Raw genomic sequence first — 17,965 nt, forward strand, 5'->3', positions numbered from 1 at the left:
CCAGGTTATGGGAAGCGTGGAGAGCAGCCTCGGGTTCTCTCGCTGTTTGCCACACAGCGGGTAGCCGTGGATTGTGGAAACGGCACAGTCTTTGGAACCAGACAGACCTGGGCCCATCCTGACTCCACTACTCCTAGCTCTGTGATCTTGGTCATTTTACACCTTTGCGACTCAGTCGTCACGTCTGCAAAACAGGGATAATCATTCCTACCTCCGTGCGTTAAATGAAATAACATGCATCACAGCGCTTAGCACAGGGCCAGGCACATGGGAGGCGATTGACCAACAGTAATTACTTATTTTTCATCTCTAAAGCCATCACCTCGTTCCCGAGCAGTCCCTACCCCCTAAACCCTTAGGGTGCTGGGGTGTTGAGGGGGTCCTGTCACAGAGCGTACCGTGGCTGCCTGTGGGGTCCTCCCCGACATGAGCTGGAAGAGGGTCTGCAGTGGGTCGTTGAGCGCCAGCGTGCTGGTGAAGCTGCAGAGAGAGGAGACCGCCCGTCAGTGGGAATCCAGCCAAGAGAGCCTCTAACCCATTGCCTGTGAGGCACAAGGCCTCGTCTACTTGTATTTGATTGCAGCAGCTTCTTTTGGAACTTGAGTCTCTCCTTTCAGCTGTGCGTCTGCTCCATCCCGCTTTCAGATCTCCATCCCACCACACACGCCAACTAGATCTCATTACTGGGGAAGATCTTCTGCATTTTAGCACTGACTCCCTAACTCTCGAGTAACTATTCTGTAGGCCTCCGTCCATCACGGAGGTGAGCCACAACTACTTCAAAGACCCCTGAGAGCCCAACGGTGGGCACCTCCTCCCCAGGCACCCTCCACGCCCACTGCCCCACAGCAGCCCTCCTCCCCAAGCCCACAGCTCTCAGTGCTGTTTTTCGGGCTCATCGCTAGCCTGGGTCTCTAGTGCTTTTGCTCACAAGCACTACAGAGTCATTTTCAGTAACCAAAGAGGCGTAGAGCAGGGACCAGAAATGATCATGCTGATGACAAACCATGGGATCTGCTTAACAAGGATATAATAAGCTCTATGGCTGATTTGAGATTTAAGCATACTCAGTAAGAGAGATTTCTCATGATTCACTGGGCCCCATCAAATATCAATGGCCCAAGGCAAAAATCTGTAGTCAAGATGTATGCTACAGTGTAGAGTTGTGGGACGTTCGTTTCCAAAACCCAAAGGAAACTCATCCCTCGGAACACCATCTTTTTTTTTTTTTTTTTTTGCGGTACGCGGGCCTCTCACTGTTGTGGCCTCGCCCGCCGCGGAGCACAGGCTCCGGACGTGCAGCCTCAGCAGCCATGGCTCACGGGCCCAGCCGCTCCATGGCATGTGGGATCTTCCTGGACCGGGGCACGAACCCGTGTCTCCTGGATCGGCAGGTGGACTCTCAACCACTGAGCCACCAGGGAAGCCCCACCATCTTTTTTTTTTAACAGCACCTTTCCTCCAGAGCTCAGAGTGCTTCTCCTAATAGAGGTTCAGTGTTCCTCACCATTCCAGTCTCTGAACATAATGAAGTATGTGGTGGTGTCACTAGTCCCTGGGAAAACTGAGGGTCGGAATAATAAAGAGATTTCATGGAAGCCATGGTGAAGAATGGGCTCCCAGGTAGTGACAGACGTTAGCCCCACAGACTGAACTTAAAGTGCGGGTGTCCATCTTCTCATCCAACTCTCTGCACAACAGGACGTACGGGGGATTGAAATATAAGATAAGCAGAGGAGGTAGCTTCACGGCTTTAACCAATGTGAGAAGATAAATTTTGAGGTACCGTCCTTTTCTCTGTCTAACCCAAGGCTCCTCCTTATAGGAGGGCTCCCACCCCAGCCCACCCCTGCCACACATCTGTCCCTGACAATCCATGGATGCTAACTGCAGCCTGAAGGGCTGACCCCTTACAGCACCCCATACACCTCCACCTCCATTTGGTTCTGAGTCTCTTTAGCTGTTTCACTGCCCTTGTTCTAAACTCCTGGCTAGGTACTCACACCTCCATTCCTATTCCATCCTGGTTTGGGTATTATTTCCAGTCCCCCCGGCACCCGGGTCCTGGTGGCCCAGTGTAACCTGAAGGGATGCCTTCAGTCTTGACATCTCCCAGTAGATGAAGACTGCTGGATCTAATCCCCAGTCCTATAAACCCCTTTCTACCACAGCTTGCAGTCCTGATACCCTGTATCCCTCCCTACTGCCCAGCACCCACACTCGTGCTGCAGGATGAAGCAGTAACTTACTAACTCTCAGTCCTCAGGCTCTGTCAGTTTCCCTTAAGTGACCTACCCCCTCACTGATGGAACTCTCCAGAGCAGACCCTCCCAAAGAGAGTAGGCTACTGCAATGTAGAAACCTACTTAATTTTTGGAAACTTTAGTAAAATGTTTTATTCAACTTACCAGCTAGAAAGAATATGTCTGTGTCTAGTTTATTAGGATCTGGAGAAGAGAAATGCTACGTCCAACTTAGAACTGGAAAGATGCCTGTAGGGTGGGACCTTTCAGTGCATCTTGCATTTCTCCCCACCCTCACCTCCACCTTTGGAGGGGAGGCCGCTCTGCTTCATGGGTCTTCTTGGCACGTCCCCAACTCACCCACTCATGACCCAGCTGTAGGTCCTTGGGTCCATCTTGCTGGCGAGGAACAAAGCATGACCCCACAAATGGTTCTTCATGGCCCACTCCAAGGCTTCCTGAAAACACAGACATCACCTTCAGTACCACCTTGCTCACCTGCCTCTAAGAGCGACAGCAAACGACTGTGCTTGGGGACTGCCCCCCCCACCCCCGAGCAGCAGAGGCCGGGCTTCCAGGAAGACTCTCAGAGCCTCCCCTGTGAACGTGAGAAAGGAACGGTGGAGAAATGGCTTTAACTGGCAGGTACTTCTCTCTAAGCTGCCCCTTTCTCCAGGCTTCACCTCTTCAAACCCCTTATGTGATTGCATTAGCTCCTCCTCAGACGTAGTTTCCAGTTAGCTCTATCTCTTTAGCCAAAGTCACACAATACTTTTATGAACCTAAGCACCAAAAAATGAGAGAAGCATCTCACCCCCAGCACTGGGTCTCAAAAGATGAGTTGCGAGATGGTGTTCATGGGGCATGGTAGAGGAACAATTTCTTTCTTTCTTTCTTTCTTTTAATTAGTTTTTATTGGAGTACGGTTGCTTTACCATGTTGTGTTAGACTCCACTGCACAACCAAATGAATAAGCCATACACATACAGATACCCCCTCTCAAGGAACCATTTCTTTATTAACAACTGTAGCAGAGACTGCTAGTTCCTCACTCAAATCCAAGTTCCCCTTCCTAGGCCATGAGCCGGACTGCATGTCCCACCTCCCTGGCACTAAGGTGTGGCACTGAGGTGGGAAGGGAAGAGATGTGTGAAGCCTTCAGGTCTGGCCCATAGAACCCCTCCCCGTGCTCAACCCTCCACGGCCTCTTCCCCATCGGGCTGGAATGAAGATGACTCCCGGAAACTTTAGAGACTCTACATTGAAGATGGTGGAGCCTCCTACAGCTCAGTCCCTGGGTGAGTACATGGAGGAGGGCTGCCCCATCTTCTGTTCACCTGCCCAGTACTCTCGCATGAAAAGAAAGAGGCTGCTATTATGGTTTGGTGGGGGGGCGGGGTTGTTGGTTTGTTTGTTTGTTTTTGGCTGCACCACACGGCATGCAGGATCTTAGTTCCCTGACCAGGGATCAAACCCATGCCCCCTGCTTTGGAAGCGTGGAGTCCTAACCACTGGACCACCAGGGAAATCCCGAGGCTGCTGTTATGTTTAAGCCAGTATACATAATAGTTAACCTACCCCCAGCTAATACCATAACTAACTGCTTACTATCAAGTGCTTGTTAACTATCAACTTCATACGTCAAATTAATGACACCATTAACTTGGTGACATGGGTTTGAAGCTGCAAATTTTAAAACATACACACACACATATTCACCTCTTCATTTAATTTTCAAAACTATTTAGTAAGAGCTTAGTTTATATGTGAGGGTGACCTGGTATTAATAATTTCCTTAGTGTCCCCCAAATAATGTGATTTTGGGGCAGGAGGTCACTAATGAGGTATTTCCACCTCCAAATGAAAATTTATTTGATTATCCCAACATCTCCCATGTTATCTTCTTTGAAGAGAGAATAAATTTAAACAATCACAGTTAAGAAATTCAACCTCATATCCAGTGGAAGTAAAAATGACATTAAGATTGCTCTTTTTGAAACGACGAGGTCTTACTGTATAGCACAGGGGACTATATTCAATATTCTGTGATAAACCATAATGGAAAAGAATATTTAGAAAAAGAACGAATATATATGTATAATTGAATCACTTTGCTGTACAGCAGAAATTAATGTAACATTGTAAATCAACTATACTTAAATTTTTTAAAAAAGAAAAACAGGTGAAATCTTTTTTTAAAATGCCCTTTTTGTATGTTAAACTATTTCATAATAGTATTTTTAAAAGGAGTTACTAATGATTGGTTGAGAATTACTAGTTTACTCAAAAATCTGCATCTCCGGGCTTCCCTGGTGGCGCAGTGGTTGAGAATCTGCCTGCCAATGCAAGAGACACGGGTTTGAGCCCTGGTCTGGGAAGATCCCACATGCCGCAAAGCAACTGGGCCCGTGAGCCACAATTACTGAGCCTGCACGTCTGGAGCCTGTGCTCTGCAACAAGAGAGGCCGCGATAGTGAGAGGCCCGCGCACCGCGATGAACAGTGGCCCCCGCGTGCCACAACTAGAGAAAGCCCTCACACAGAAATGAAGACCCAACACAGCCATAAATAAATAAATAAATAAATAAATAAAAATCTGCATCTCCAAAAATATAATTTAAGAATGAGTGAAGAAATTGAGAATTTATATCAAGGATGTCAATCTCACACAATGCCAGAAATAAGACCCCAGTCAAGTGTTAAAGGTTTTAAAGATATTGTGGTGTCCAGCTCCTCACAGATCACCCTGAACTCCCACAGTGCTCCACCTACCCACCGCTTACCTTTGGGTCAATGTATGACAGGTGATGTGGTGGGTGATTACAAGCCCAAGCTCAGGCACCAGGCTGCCTAAATCTAAACCCTGGCTTTATTATTTACTAACTTTCCTCCTTAGTAATTACATAAAACAAGAATAGGACCTACTACGAAGATAAATGAGATAATGCATGTAAGGTGTTAAGTGAGTATCTGGCACATAGAAAGTATTTTTCAAATATTCGCTTTATTGCTGTTGTTATGGTCATTATTTATCATTCTTAAGGAAAGAGATTATCACTGATTTATTTCTGTATCCCCCAACTGGGTTCAATGCCTTAGAAGTAGTGACTGCTTAATAAATGTTTATTGAATAAATGAATCACTGGTGAAATAGCAAGTCCCTACTATATAATGAATACACACACACACACACACACACACACATATATATATACATACATATAGATGCTATAAGTTGATCCCATTAATTTTCACTGAGTATATCTTGCACTCATTTAAAAGATAACATCACATACAAATACATGCACACAATTAAAGATTTAAATGTAAAGGTGAAGTCACAAAAGTACTTCAACTTTATTTTCATAAATCAATTTTGAAGCAGGAAAAACCTTTCTAAATATGACCCCAAAAAATTGATTTTGGACAGAAAATCCTAAAAAAGTAAAGCGCTCCTACAAATCAATAAGTGGGGATCAAAAATCCAGCAGGGGGCTTCCCTGGTGGCACAGTGGTTGAGAGCCCGCCTGCCAATGCAGGGGACACAGGTTCGTGCCCCGGTCCGGGAAGATCCCACATGCCACGGAGCAGCTGGGCCCATGAGCCATGGCCGCTGAGCCTGCGCGTCCGGAGCCTGTGCTCCGCAATGGGAGAGGCCACAACAGTGAGAGGCCCAGGAAAATGTGGAAAATCCATGACAAAAAACAATCATAGATTAAAGGATATTCAACTTCATTTATAATGAGAAATACAAATAACTACTATACATTTTTTCACCTCTTAGATTGGCACATATCCAAAAGTTTGGAAACACACTGGGCTGGTGACAGTGTGGGGAGACAGGCACTCTCATACATTGCTGGTAGAGTAATCGGTACAACCTCTAAAAGAGCAATTTGTCGATACCTGTCAAAATTACAAACCATATACCCTTTGACCCAAAGCTTCCACTTCCACAAACTTGCCTTACATATATTCTCTCCACACGGCAAAATGACAATGTTATTCATTGCAGCATTATTTGTAACAGCAAAAGACTAGAAATAATCTAAATGTCAATCTATAGAGGTTTAGTTGAATCAATTATAATTTATCTATAGAAACCAATGCAGCCGTAAGAAATAATGAGGAAGGTATTTATATACTATAAGGAACAGGAGTCAGCAAAACGTGGCCTGAAGACCAAATTCAGCCCACTGCCTGTTTTGGTACAGCCCACAAGCTAAGAATAGTTTTTACATTTTTAAATTATTGGAAAAAATCAAAAGAAGAATAATGTTTCATCACATGAAAGTGATATATATTTCAAATTTCTATGTCTATAAATGAAGTTTTATTGAAACACCCATTTATTTACAGATTGTCTGTGGCTGCTTTCAGGGGACAACAGCACAGTTGAATGGAGACCCCATGGCCTGCAAAGCCTAAAATATTTACTGTCTGTCCCTTTACAGAAAAAATGTGCCAACCCCAACATAGAGTGTTTCCTAAAGTATTTTGCTAAATGACAAAAGGAAGGTAAAGAAATGGTACATAGTATGCTATAAGGGAAAAAAGGAGAAAATAATTATATATGCAGAAAATATCTCTGGATATTTCAATGAGAGAAATTGCATGGCTGGGAGGGGGTGGGGGACAACATCATTTCTCCCATTATATCGCTTTCATCTTTTGAGTTTTTAAATTAGATTGATTCAAATTGATTTCAGTCATATATTCAAATATTTAAGACTTTTGTAAAATGTAAGTTCAACTTCAAAATTAAACAAGGCATAAAATAATAGGGAAACACATGAGGTGATGGATGTGTTAATTATCTAAATGGGAGGAATCCTTTCACAATGTATATGTATATCAAACCATCACACTGTACACTTTAAATATCTTACAATTTTATCAAATATACCTCAATTTAAAAATTTTAATAAATAAATTCTAATTTACATATCAAAAAATAAATAAGGCATCACTTCATCAGTGGAATTAAAGTATTCAGTATTGATAGGTATATTTTAGATATAACTGATGGGGATATCATTTGTAAACAAACTTTCTGGAAACTGATTTAGTGTATATGTGAAGAGCCTTTTAAAAGTGCATAGCCTTGGGACTTCCCTGGTGGCACAGTGGTTAAGAACCTGCCTGCCAATGCAGGGGACATGAGTTCGAGCCCTGGCCCGGGAAGATCCCACATGCCGCGGAGCAACTAAGCCCATGCGCCACAACTACTGAGCCCACGCTCTAGAGCCTGCGAGCCACAACTACTGCAGCCTGTATGCCTAGAGCCACAACTACTGAAGCCCATGCACCTAGAGCCCGTGCTCCACAACAAGAGAAGCCACCGCAATGAGAAGCCCGCGCACTGCAACAAAAAGTAGCCCCCATTCGCCACAACTAGAGAAAGCCCGCACGCAGCAACAAAGACCCAACACAGCCAAAAGTAAATAAAAATTTTTTTAAAAAGGTGCATAGCCTTTAGCTGAGTAGTTCTATTAGGAATGTATCTTAAAAAATAAGCCAAAGGTTTATACAACAAGATGTTCGAATGGTATAATTTGTAATGGGTGACAAATCTGTACATAGCCTATATATTCAACAACAGTGAATTGGTTAAATAAAATGTGATACATTCATATAATAGAATATAGTCCATTTTTTAAATGGTACATTTTAATGCCATGAGAGTATTTCACCATATACTCTTAAGGGGAAAAGAAAGAAGTAATTGTATATGTAATTTAATTTGATTTTTAATATATACGCATTGAAAATACTAGAAGTAAATATATCAAAATGTTAACAGGCATTATCTTTTAGTGATAGGATTATGGGTGTTCTTCTTTTTCTTTGTACCTTTCTGAACTTAAGTGCTATAAAATGAGTATATGTCACTCATACAAATGGGAGGGGTGAGTGGTGGGGACGCCGGTTACTTTTTGAAGCAGAAGCGGGCACAGCACTTGCCTTTTTCCTTCCGTAGTAGAGCAGCTTAGTGAATTTCTCCACGATCTGCGCAGGCGTCTCCACACTGGGGGGAACCTCCCCAGTGAGCAGGTTCCGAGTCCCCAAGCTCAGTACTGGCCAGTCCTCATCCGTCAGGTTGATGAGGTTTGCCACAGGCGGCTGCCGCTTGTACTTCTCCAGCTTCTTGCAGTCCTGCATCAGCAGCTCCGCGATGTCAGACCCCACCACGGACTGCAAGGGAAAGAGGGTCATCCTGGGAGAGAATCCTATTCATCCTCATGCTGGCAGCCCAGGCTGAAGAAGGAAGGCACCAGAGCACCTGCCCTCTTCAGGAGGAGGCTGACACGCAAACACAAGACAGCCCCTTCTTAGATTGTTGTATTTCAAACTCCAGCTTCACTCTCATGCTTGTTTTCTGCCTGTCAGGAGCCACAAAGATGACCAGAAATATGCACACTCTCCTAGGTGTATCATCTGCTTAGCGCAGTAACCCAAGAACTGGGCGATAACCCCAGGCTAGTGGAGAAGGGCAGGGGAAAGGTTATCATTAGCAAACTGGCATTGACATCTGAGCAGTTTTTCCCCTTGAGGCCATTTGTTGCTTCTTTAATGTTACCTTTTATAATCAATCATGCCACAAGCCGCATCTTCTCTCTCCCAGGAAGACTTCAATTCCAACCCAGCCTGCACCTGCCCTGCCCACCCGCCAGCGCGGTGATACTGACCCCGTTCTGCCGACAAAGGAGAACCAACAGTTGCCACAGTAGAGCCGAGTCTCTGCTCCCCGGTGTCTCAGATTTGCGACTCTGCGCTGCTTTCTGCTGGCAAAACGTCATGATGTCCACCTTGTGTACATCTTCCCTATGGAGAAATTTCAGGGAGCAAAGAGTGAGGAACAGACTCCTCCCCCGGGTAGGACCACAGTCCCCTCCTACAGTGTGAGGGTGTTGCTGGGGCTGGAGATGGGATAGAAGCGTGACAATCCAGGACGGGGGTAGTGAGTCTATAGCTACAGAATAGTTGTTTCCTTATAGAACAGGAAGGGACCTCAAAGATTCTCTCGTCCACCCTCTCCATTTTACAGAGGAGGAAACTGAGGCTCAGAGACCTGAAATGACTGTTTGGTAGCAAGGAAGAGCACAGACTTTGGGCTCAGACAACCCTGCGTTTAAATCTAGCCAGCCACTTCTCAGCTTACACAAGTTTCTTATCTCCTCTGAGTCTCTGCTCTTTTCGCTAAAATAGGAACAGTTAAAAAGTCTACCTCCAACTCAGTATCTTGTAATAACCTATAATGGAAAAGAATCGGAAAAAGCATAGATATATGTACATATGTGTATATATCTATATGAATTACTTTGCTGTACACCTGAAACTAACACAACATTGTAAGTCAACTATATTTCAAACTAAAAATTTTGTTAAAGTATACCTCCGTACAAAAAGGAATTAGCCAATTGTGTAGTGTATATAAGTGCTCAATAAACAGGAATTATGGTTTGCTTGAGATCATTCAATGACATCAGTCAAACTGGGACCAGTACCCTAGTGTCCAAATACCCAGCTCGGTGCTCTATCCCACATCTGTATACCTGTGTGTAAGAAATGGAGACAACACTCATTTTCACTTGAAGGAACTGTCAAAATACTATGGGGATTTTCTTGGAGGGGGAAGCTTCAGGATAAGAACACACTTACACAGTAGTGATGATAGTTTAAGGGCTTTGGTGTGCATTGTCTCACCTCTGACACCAGCCAGGACTCCTCTCTCCACGACAAAGAGCATCCTGAATATTTATCGGTAACATGACTAGCAATGTAAAAGCAGTTCTAGCTCAATCCTGCAGAGGGCAGACGTGCACACTGTCCAGTAACTCAAATGCTGGCCATGTTACTTATCTCTCCAGAAGAAATTTTTCCATATGATCCACTTGCCTATGATTTCCCAGGCTGTGTTCCACTCTTCTACCAATTTAAGTACTATTAAGTACACAGAACGCTAAAACCCCTTACCATGTAGGCTTTGTAAAATAGAACTGATTTCAGATTTTTAAACCTTTAAGTTAATTTTTCTTTATGCCTTTCAACACTCAAATTGCTTGTCAAAATGGTTCAGGCCACATTTGGCTCCAACTTGTAGCACGGAGATTCCACTCCAACAGGGAGAGACATTTTCTTTCAAGGAAGTCAAGAACAAATCCCCAAAATGCTGATCTGGGCAGGAAGATTTTATAGGTTTCAAAAGCCTTATTTTGCAGCTATCATGGTAATTTACCTAATCAGGGGTCCTGAGAAAGTCCTCATCTTTTCTTGTTCCTCAGAATCATTAAGAATAACCTGGAACAAAACATCAAGTTTGGTCTTCAAGACTATGTCCCCCCAGTGCCCCATTGCTCAGTCAAGTCCAGCATCAGAACCCAGAGCCGTGATCCTAGGATGTGGCTCAGTGCCTCATGGAGAAAGCAGAGGACAAAACTGAGCTCTCTAGTTGCTGAATATGACCCAATAGCATCTCAGGAAAAACAAAAGTCTAGCATTACTTCTCTCGCAGAAGAGCCCCAGCCATTCCTTCATACACATACACGCACATGCGTGCACACACACACACACACACACACCAATCCATAGGGTGCCTGGCCCAGTCCCTTCCAAGAGCACCCTATTCCTGGAGATGCCCAGGGCTCAGGCAAAGGGAAGCAGGGAGCAGAGTGCTGACGTTCCGAGGACACAGAATCTTGTTTACCTCCATGCTGTGCAATTCAACAAGGGCCGTCTGTCCATCACTGAGAGATCTGGGACCCACACACACCAGCTGACCTCCTGGCCCAAAACTCACCGGCACGTGAGGGATGTAGAACTTCATGGGTGTCTTGGCACCAGCTGAGATGTCCTCTGACCAACAGACACAGGTGGACGCTGTTAGCATTACTACCACTGCTTTGCTTTACTTTAGAAATACTCCACAGACACACTTCTTTCCAAATTCCACCTGGGACCAAGATAAGATTCTGGATGGGCTACATAACTAGAAGAAGCCCATGCTCCGAGTGAGATCTGAACCTCTGAGAATATGTCAGAATATAATGCAAGGAGTTGATGGTTTGGTGCAAATGATATTGTACCAGGGCCAGACTCCCAGCAATGGTGACACACTGGGAACTCTGGCTTTCATAGCCCCAGTACTCAGGGCAAGTCTCCTACATCCAGACCTTTGTGACCTGCCTTCACTCTCCCAAACCGACTCTGGTCTGTACTTTCTTCACCTATTACCTAACAGTATTTCTGAGTACCTCCTCTCCCAGTCTGATGATGGCTAGGGGCAGTGTTCCCTTCCAAGAATCAGCTATGATGCGATCTCCAGTACCAGAGAAAAGGGGGGAAATGGAGCCAAAGTTGGCCACTCTGCTCAGGAGACCTACCTACACAAATGAGGCAGACAAATGGTCTGCTCTTGGAAATACAGGGCAAAGCTGACTTTCCAAGACATGTGCCACCCAGCCCTCTTCTCAACAGACTCGGCCAACTCCTTTGATCACTTCAGTACCCACCAGCCTGAACTGGACTCCAACCCGCTGCAGCCATGGGGTCGTACAGCTCAGAGGCATCTGTCATATACTGACTGAGCTCATAGCTGCTGGAGGTGAGACCAGACTCGTGCTGCCGGAGAAGGTTGGACTCCTCGGTCAGTGATGGCTGGAAATTAAAAACAACAAAACACATGGGAAGAATCAGAAGCACTTTCAGAGAGACGGTCCTCCCAAGTGTTTCTTCAAAGCAACAAAATTCAAACTTTCAAATAAATATAATGAATGTTGATGTGCTGAAAGGAAAAGAAGGGATCATTCAATTGACAGGTGTTTGCTAAAGGATTCACTGTGGCCTAGTGGGAAGCATGCAGGTCCTGGGGTCAGGGAGGCTGAATTCAATCCCAGCTTTGTCAGTACCAGTGCTGTGAACTTGAACAAGTGACTTAGACTCGCTGAGCTCAGGACCTTTATCTGCAATGTAGATAATCATACCTACCCTATATACTTCAAGTACTTGCTCTTGCATTCATTCACCAACTGTTTAATGAGCACTGACTATGCTCCAGGTGCTATGCTTTCCCTAAGGATACAGGTGTACAAGAAATTCACGGAAGTTACATCCTGAGGACTGTAAAACAATGGATGCAAACAATGGATACAAAAGCTCTTTGTCCACACTGTAAAGTGCTGTACGTGTGTATGGCTGCTGTTACTGTGTTATTGTTACTGTTAGTCATAACAGGTGCCCCGTCCTGTGAAGCATCAGGTGTACAGAAGAAACTGTCCCCGCAAATCATACAAATCTCATCAGGGATACAAAATTAATACAAGACTGTCAAAAATGAAGAGCTTGTCTCTGTAGTACGTTTGTAACTTTTCCATAAATCTAAAATTATTCCAAAATTTAAAGTTTACTGTAAAAAAAATTCAAGAGCTCCATTTTGTAACCCAGCTGGTACACACGTAAGATTTTAGAAAAGAGAGATGGAAGAGTCAAGAAAAGTTCTGCTTTTCAGACCTGAATTAAAAGATTCTAGCAACTTCCCACTTCCTGGGTAAACCGAATTGCTGATCCACCGGGGTACCAGTGATAGCCTCTTCTCTTTCCTACCTTGGAGTGACTTGGGTGACATTTCCTAATCCAGCCAACTTGGCAAAAAAATGCAAAAGGGCCAGATCAGGGCCCCAGATCCAGAAGACTGAAACAGGGAGCAGGGAAAGGAAGAGGTGGGTAGAGGCTCTGCCAATTGGGGAAGAATGGGACCCCTCAGACTGCTGGCCACTGGGGACCCTGCCCCCCGGGGCCCTGCTTTGCCCCTACTGACGAGGGCAGGTGTGATGCTCTGTCACAGACCACCAGCCCCATGTCACTTCAGGTTACCTTGTTTTTCTGGGCCCCAGTTAGCGGCCTCTCCAGAAATAAGTCCCCAGGCCTCTCCTGTCCAGAGTTAGAAGCAGGGTTCCAACGCTTAGATCTGCGGCAAAATGACAGGAGCAGGTGAGAGGGGGTCCAGGGCAGGCCAGCAAGGCTGAGCTGCTCTCTGCTGGAGGCTGTTGTGCTGCAAAGCGTGGGCAGGTGTCGGGTTGGCCCGTGTGTTGCAGGGAAAAGCCTTGTCCTCCATTTCTCTGCCTCAGTCTATTAGACCAGAAAAACAGGAGCTCCTGGGGTTCATAGTACAGTTACTAGGAGTGGCCCCAAACCCTGCAGAGGAGGCTCGGTCTCTGTAGCCTGACGTCCTGGAATAAAGTCAGAGCAGCTGGATTGGTGAGTTCCAGGCAGGGTTAAGGCACCAGGTCTAAGGGCACCAGACAGGTGCTTGAACAAAATGCTGTTCCTGCTCACCTTATCCCACGGGAGAGCCCATTCTCAGGGCACAGGACGGGGCAGAGGAGAAGCACCCCAGCCCCAGGCAGGACCCAATCAGGAGAATGTCTGCAAGGCCACATCTGTTCCGAGGCCAACATAGAATTAAGGCCCTCCTCTAAGATGGACCTCAAGTAATCTCACAGGTTTGGGGAACCACCTCTCAGAACTAAGAATCCTCCTCCTAGTGTCCATGTGAACAGCTGGTCCCAGCCAACCCAGGCTACTCTCACACCCCTGTGGCCAGAACAAAAGCAGACGGGCTTCTGAAGATGAGGGCCCAGCACCAGATGACATAAGGTTTGCCTAACATAGCCTGCGTTTGGCTGAATCATGTTGAACCGGCCTCTCCTTTCACACTTACTGGAACTGGGTCTCACTATTTGTTCCAAACGGACTCTTCTGGTTTTCATGTTGGTGTTCACTCAGGTACTTTTGATCTCGATAATCTTCATGCCAGTTATAAGGACTCCCTTGCCTTGGCACTGCACCCTCAGAAAAAACAAAATAAAGACAGGTCACTTCCTATTCCTAAAAGTTCAGAAAGACACTAGCAAGCCATGAAGCTGAGTTACTGGAGCACAGCAGGTATAAAAACATACAATCATCCCTCTGTATCCATGGCGGGGATTGGTTTCAGGACCTGGGGAAGTTCAAGTCCCTTCTATAAAATGGTGTAGTGTTTGCATATAGCCTATGCACATCCTCCATATACTTTATTTTTTTTTCTCCATATACTTTAAATCATCTCTAGATGAATTATAATGCCTAATACAATGTAAATGCTATGTAGATAGTTGTAAATACAATGTAGGTGCTTATGCAAATAGTTGCCTACAAGCAGCAAATTCAAGTTTTGCTTCTTGGAATTTTCTTTTCTTCGAATATTTTCAATCATCAGTTGGAGGCAGACCCTCAGATTCAGAGGGCTGAGTGTATTTGCCAAATGGAGTAAAGTTGATAAGTAAAAGCCAACAGTGAAAGTCCATAAGATGCATCTCTCTGAACCAATTACCACAGCTCTATACAATGGTACAACAGTGGGGATCCTATGTGTGTGCACAGATGTTTGTGTTTTCAACGTTGAAACAGGTTTCTCTTTGCTAGCAGGTCAGAAGATGCCTTTGGTACCTACCTAAAGCCTTACTATTGGTGTAAGGTTTAAATTCTTTTTTGTACGTATCTGCCTCCCTCAGGGTAAATGATGGTCAGACTCATTACAGCCCAGCCACACACTTGATGACTTCACTGTTAAGAACTGGCTTCGGGCTTCCCTGGTGGCGCAGTGGTTGAGAGTCCACCTGCCGATGCAGGGGACATGGGTTCGTGCCCCGGTCCGGGAAGATCCCACGTGCCACAGAGTGGCTGGACCTGTGAGCCATGGCCGCTGAGCCTGCGCGTCTGGAGCCTGTGCTCCGCAACGGGAGAGGCCACAACAGTGAGAGGCCCAAGTACCGCAAAAAAAAAAAAAAAAAAAAAAAAGAACTGGCTTCACTGTTACTTGGTCAGAGACTATAATCTTAGAAGAAAAATATGGATGAAATACAAACTATCCACAATACTGGTAACGTAGTAACAGTTTCAGTGCCATCATCTTCACGTACAAAGAAAAATGACTCTTTTCTATCTCTCCTTCTCAAGACATTTAGCAGTAGTGTCATTGCTGTGGCCTCATCTGGCCAAGAAAGAAGCAGGTGAGGCTGGGGCTCTACCTCAGCCGAGCAGGAGGCCCAGAGCACAACCCCTTTGCCCTCTGCCCTATCCGACCAGCTGCACCATCCCAAAGGCTTCTTGGAGATTATTCTGTACCTCCTTCTTCCCGCAGCTGCTGCGGGTGTCCATGGTAGTAATAACTTCCATAAGCATATTCTTCCCTTAGGGCTGAAGAGTGATAGCTTTGATAGAGGTCCTCAATGCCTGGCCTAAAGAATCACAAAGAAGAACAGTCATTCAAGGATGAGCATGGTAAAGAGAAAAACCAATGGAGGACTTGACAAACGAAACAACTTCAGAGGACAGAATTGTGACCCCCGTCTAGAATCTGCTCTAAAGCCATGGTTCATTCTGGATCCCATAACCAAAAAATCCAGAATCAGAGCAGGAGTAGGACCGTTGTGTCAGAACAAGGCTGCAATTTTTATAGCAAAACCATAGCCAAGTGTCTCATTCTCCCTCCCCATGGTCCCTCTTACTCCTCCAATACACACACAACCAACAACACAAAATATTATCTGAGAAAACCCTGCTCTGACATCACCTTAGGAAACCCCTTCCCAAGAAGACTGTGTAAGTGCCCCAATACCACTGTAATTCCCATGCATATTATAGATGGCAATGAGATGAAAAAGTCAAGTTGGACCATCTTAAATCTGATTGCTTTTATTGCCTCTGTCCTTAACATACCTTCCTTCGAGAATTCAACAAAGGAACGTCATGTTGTTAGTATCTTTATCAATTAATAATTCTTTACTATTTCATAGGGACAGAATTCTTTACAATAATTGTCATAATTTCAACCCTAAATCTGGAGGCAGGAAAACATCACCCCACCTGAAAAAGTTAAAGTAGAAAATAGATGGCTTGCAACATTCCATAAAATATGAAGTCCAAGAGGAGGAACTCCAGATTCTCCTAGAATTACCTCACTGAGACCTCTTCATTCTGAATTTGAAGCCTACAAGCTTGTACCTGCTTTCTCTGATTTTTTTTTTATGTTCCCATTCATTCACTCAATACATTTTTTTTTCTGTACCCATCACAATCTAGGTGATGTTCTAGGCACTAGGGCTCTTCTTGGTGCTGGTGGGTCAGTGCTAACCCTGGGTCAGAGTCTTCCAAAGAGGATAAGGAACTTTTTATAGAGATCCATAGGAAAAGCTTTTCCAGAGTCTACAAACATTGCCTTTTGTGATCCCAGAGTAAGAGGGTCTCAAGAGGGTCTCATCTGCTGTCGTGAATTTCATCATTCTTTCTACCCTCTCCCCCCATCACCCAATCACATTGTGATGGCTTCTTTAAGAAGCTCCCCTAGGGGATAAAGAAAGGAAAATATTATATTTTCAGTCACCAAAAATCCCATTTGGGAGAGGAAAGGGTGTAGCTAAGTCAGTGTAGTGGGGTGGAGAAGGAAAAAGAGGAGAAATACAAGGAAAAGGAACAAGGAAAAGAGCAATCTGTTTGTAAGCATTTAGGAGAGCTGGGTCAATTCCAGCTCTAAACCCGTACCTTGAATACAACTGACTGGGATAACCACCTTTATCATAGTCAACCCTGGACACAGGCTGATGCCATTCCCCAGGCCTGGACGCATAGTGAGGCTGCTGGTGGTCTGCCCCAGGGTCCTGCTCTGACTGGGGGCTCCTGCCCATGTCTTGTTCTTGTTGGACCCTCTCTCCACTGTGCCAGGAGTGACGAATAGGCCGATAGTATCCATCTCTCTGAAGCCCTCGGTCTGGATCCCTTGAGGGTGCTGGGGGCCTCCCCGCTGGCTGAGGCGGCCACTGGGGAACCCAAGGCTCCATCCCTGACCTTCTGAATTTCTCTCGTGTTTTGAGTCAGTTGTGTAGTTATTTTATCGTCCTACAGACAAAACAGAAAGAAAAAAATTATCCTCATTTTAGGCCTATATCCAAACATGAAGGTTAGTTAGGTTTTGTGAAAGAAGCACCTATGGTCCTCAAAATCTTCTATCTAAAACAAACCACACAGGCACTGATAGAGAGATATCTGAAAAAATCTCAAGGAGGTATTTGAAATAAATAACAGGCTAGACAACTATACTGATGTTGCTATAAAAATTAAAACGTATATTTGGAGCAACAATAGATGTGGGAGGCATGGGAGAGAGAACAGTAATAGATGAAGCTCCAAAACACTATCAAAGTATCCCAATTAAATACACGTGTGCTGGACTCCCCTGGTGGCACAGTGGTTAAGAATCTGTCTGCCAAGGCAGAAGACGTGTTCGATCCCTGGTCTGGGAAGATCCCACATGCCATGGAGCAACTAAGCCCACCTGCCACAGCTACTGAGCCTGCGTGCTGCAACTACTGAAGCCCGTGCACCTAGAGACTGTACTCTGCAACAACAGAAGCCACCGTAATGAGAAGCCCACACACCACAACGAAGAGTAGCCCCTGCTCTCCACAACTGGAGAAAGCCCGCACGCAGCAACAAAGACCCAACACAGCCAAAAATAAAATAAAAATAAAATAAAAATTTAAAAATACATGTGTGCTCACATATTCCACCAGTAAATGTTTATTCAACATTTACTATGGAGGCCCTATACTGTCATAGAAATAGAGTGGGCCTTAGACAGAGTTAGACCACAGTTCAAATCCTAACTCCGCCACTTATTAGCTCGTT

At 45.0% G+C, this 17,965-nt stretch overlaps 1 protein-coding gene across 4 annotated transcripts in view; it reads right to left on the reverse strand.

The window, feature by feature from the left end:
* The window catches only part of SEC16B (SEC16 homolog B, endoplasmic reticulum export factor), a 56,033-nt gene that overhangs the window by 20,869 nt on the left and 17,199 nt on the right, over positions 1–17,965 (reverse strand). For 3 of the 4 annotated variants that reach the window (XM_081224281.1, XM_081224282.1, XM_081224283.1), the window contains 11 exons: positions 16,823–17,176; positions 15,407–15,519; positions 13,962–14,082; positions 13,115–13,208; positions 11,755–11,899; positions 10,950–11,098; positions 10,482–10,543; positions 8,932–9,067; positions 8,207–8,437; positions 2,604–2,701; positions 399–480 (listed from right to left, as the gene is read on the reverse strand). In XM_081224281.1, the coding sequence (XP_081080407.1) occupies positions 399–480; positions 2,604–2,701; positions 8,207–8,437; positions 8,932–9,067; positions 10,482–10,543; positions 10,950–11,098; positions 11,755–11,899; positions 13,115–13,208; positions 13,962–14,082; positions 15,407–15,519; positions 16,823–17,118 (1,527 nt within the window). In that variant the 5' untranslated portion in view covers positions 17,119–17,176. Of the gene's footprint in view, positions 1–398; positions 481–2,603; positions 2,702–8,206; positions 8,438–8,931; positions 9,068–10,481; positions 10,544–10,949; positions 11,099–11,754; positions 11,900–13,114; positions 13,209–13,961; positions 14,090–15,406; positions 15,520–16,822; positions 17,177–17,965 lie in introns of those variants that run through there. The other variant, XM_081224284.1, reaches the window with a different exon arrangement.

Source organism: Mesoplodon bidens (assembly GCF_964165515.1).
Source record: "Mesoplodon bidens genome assembly, chromosome: 2".
Taxonomy (NCBI): domain Eukaryota; kingdom Metazoa; phylum Chordata; class Mammalia; order Artiodactyla; family Ziphiidae; genus Mesoplodon; species Mesoplodon bidens.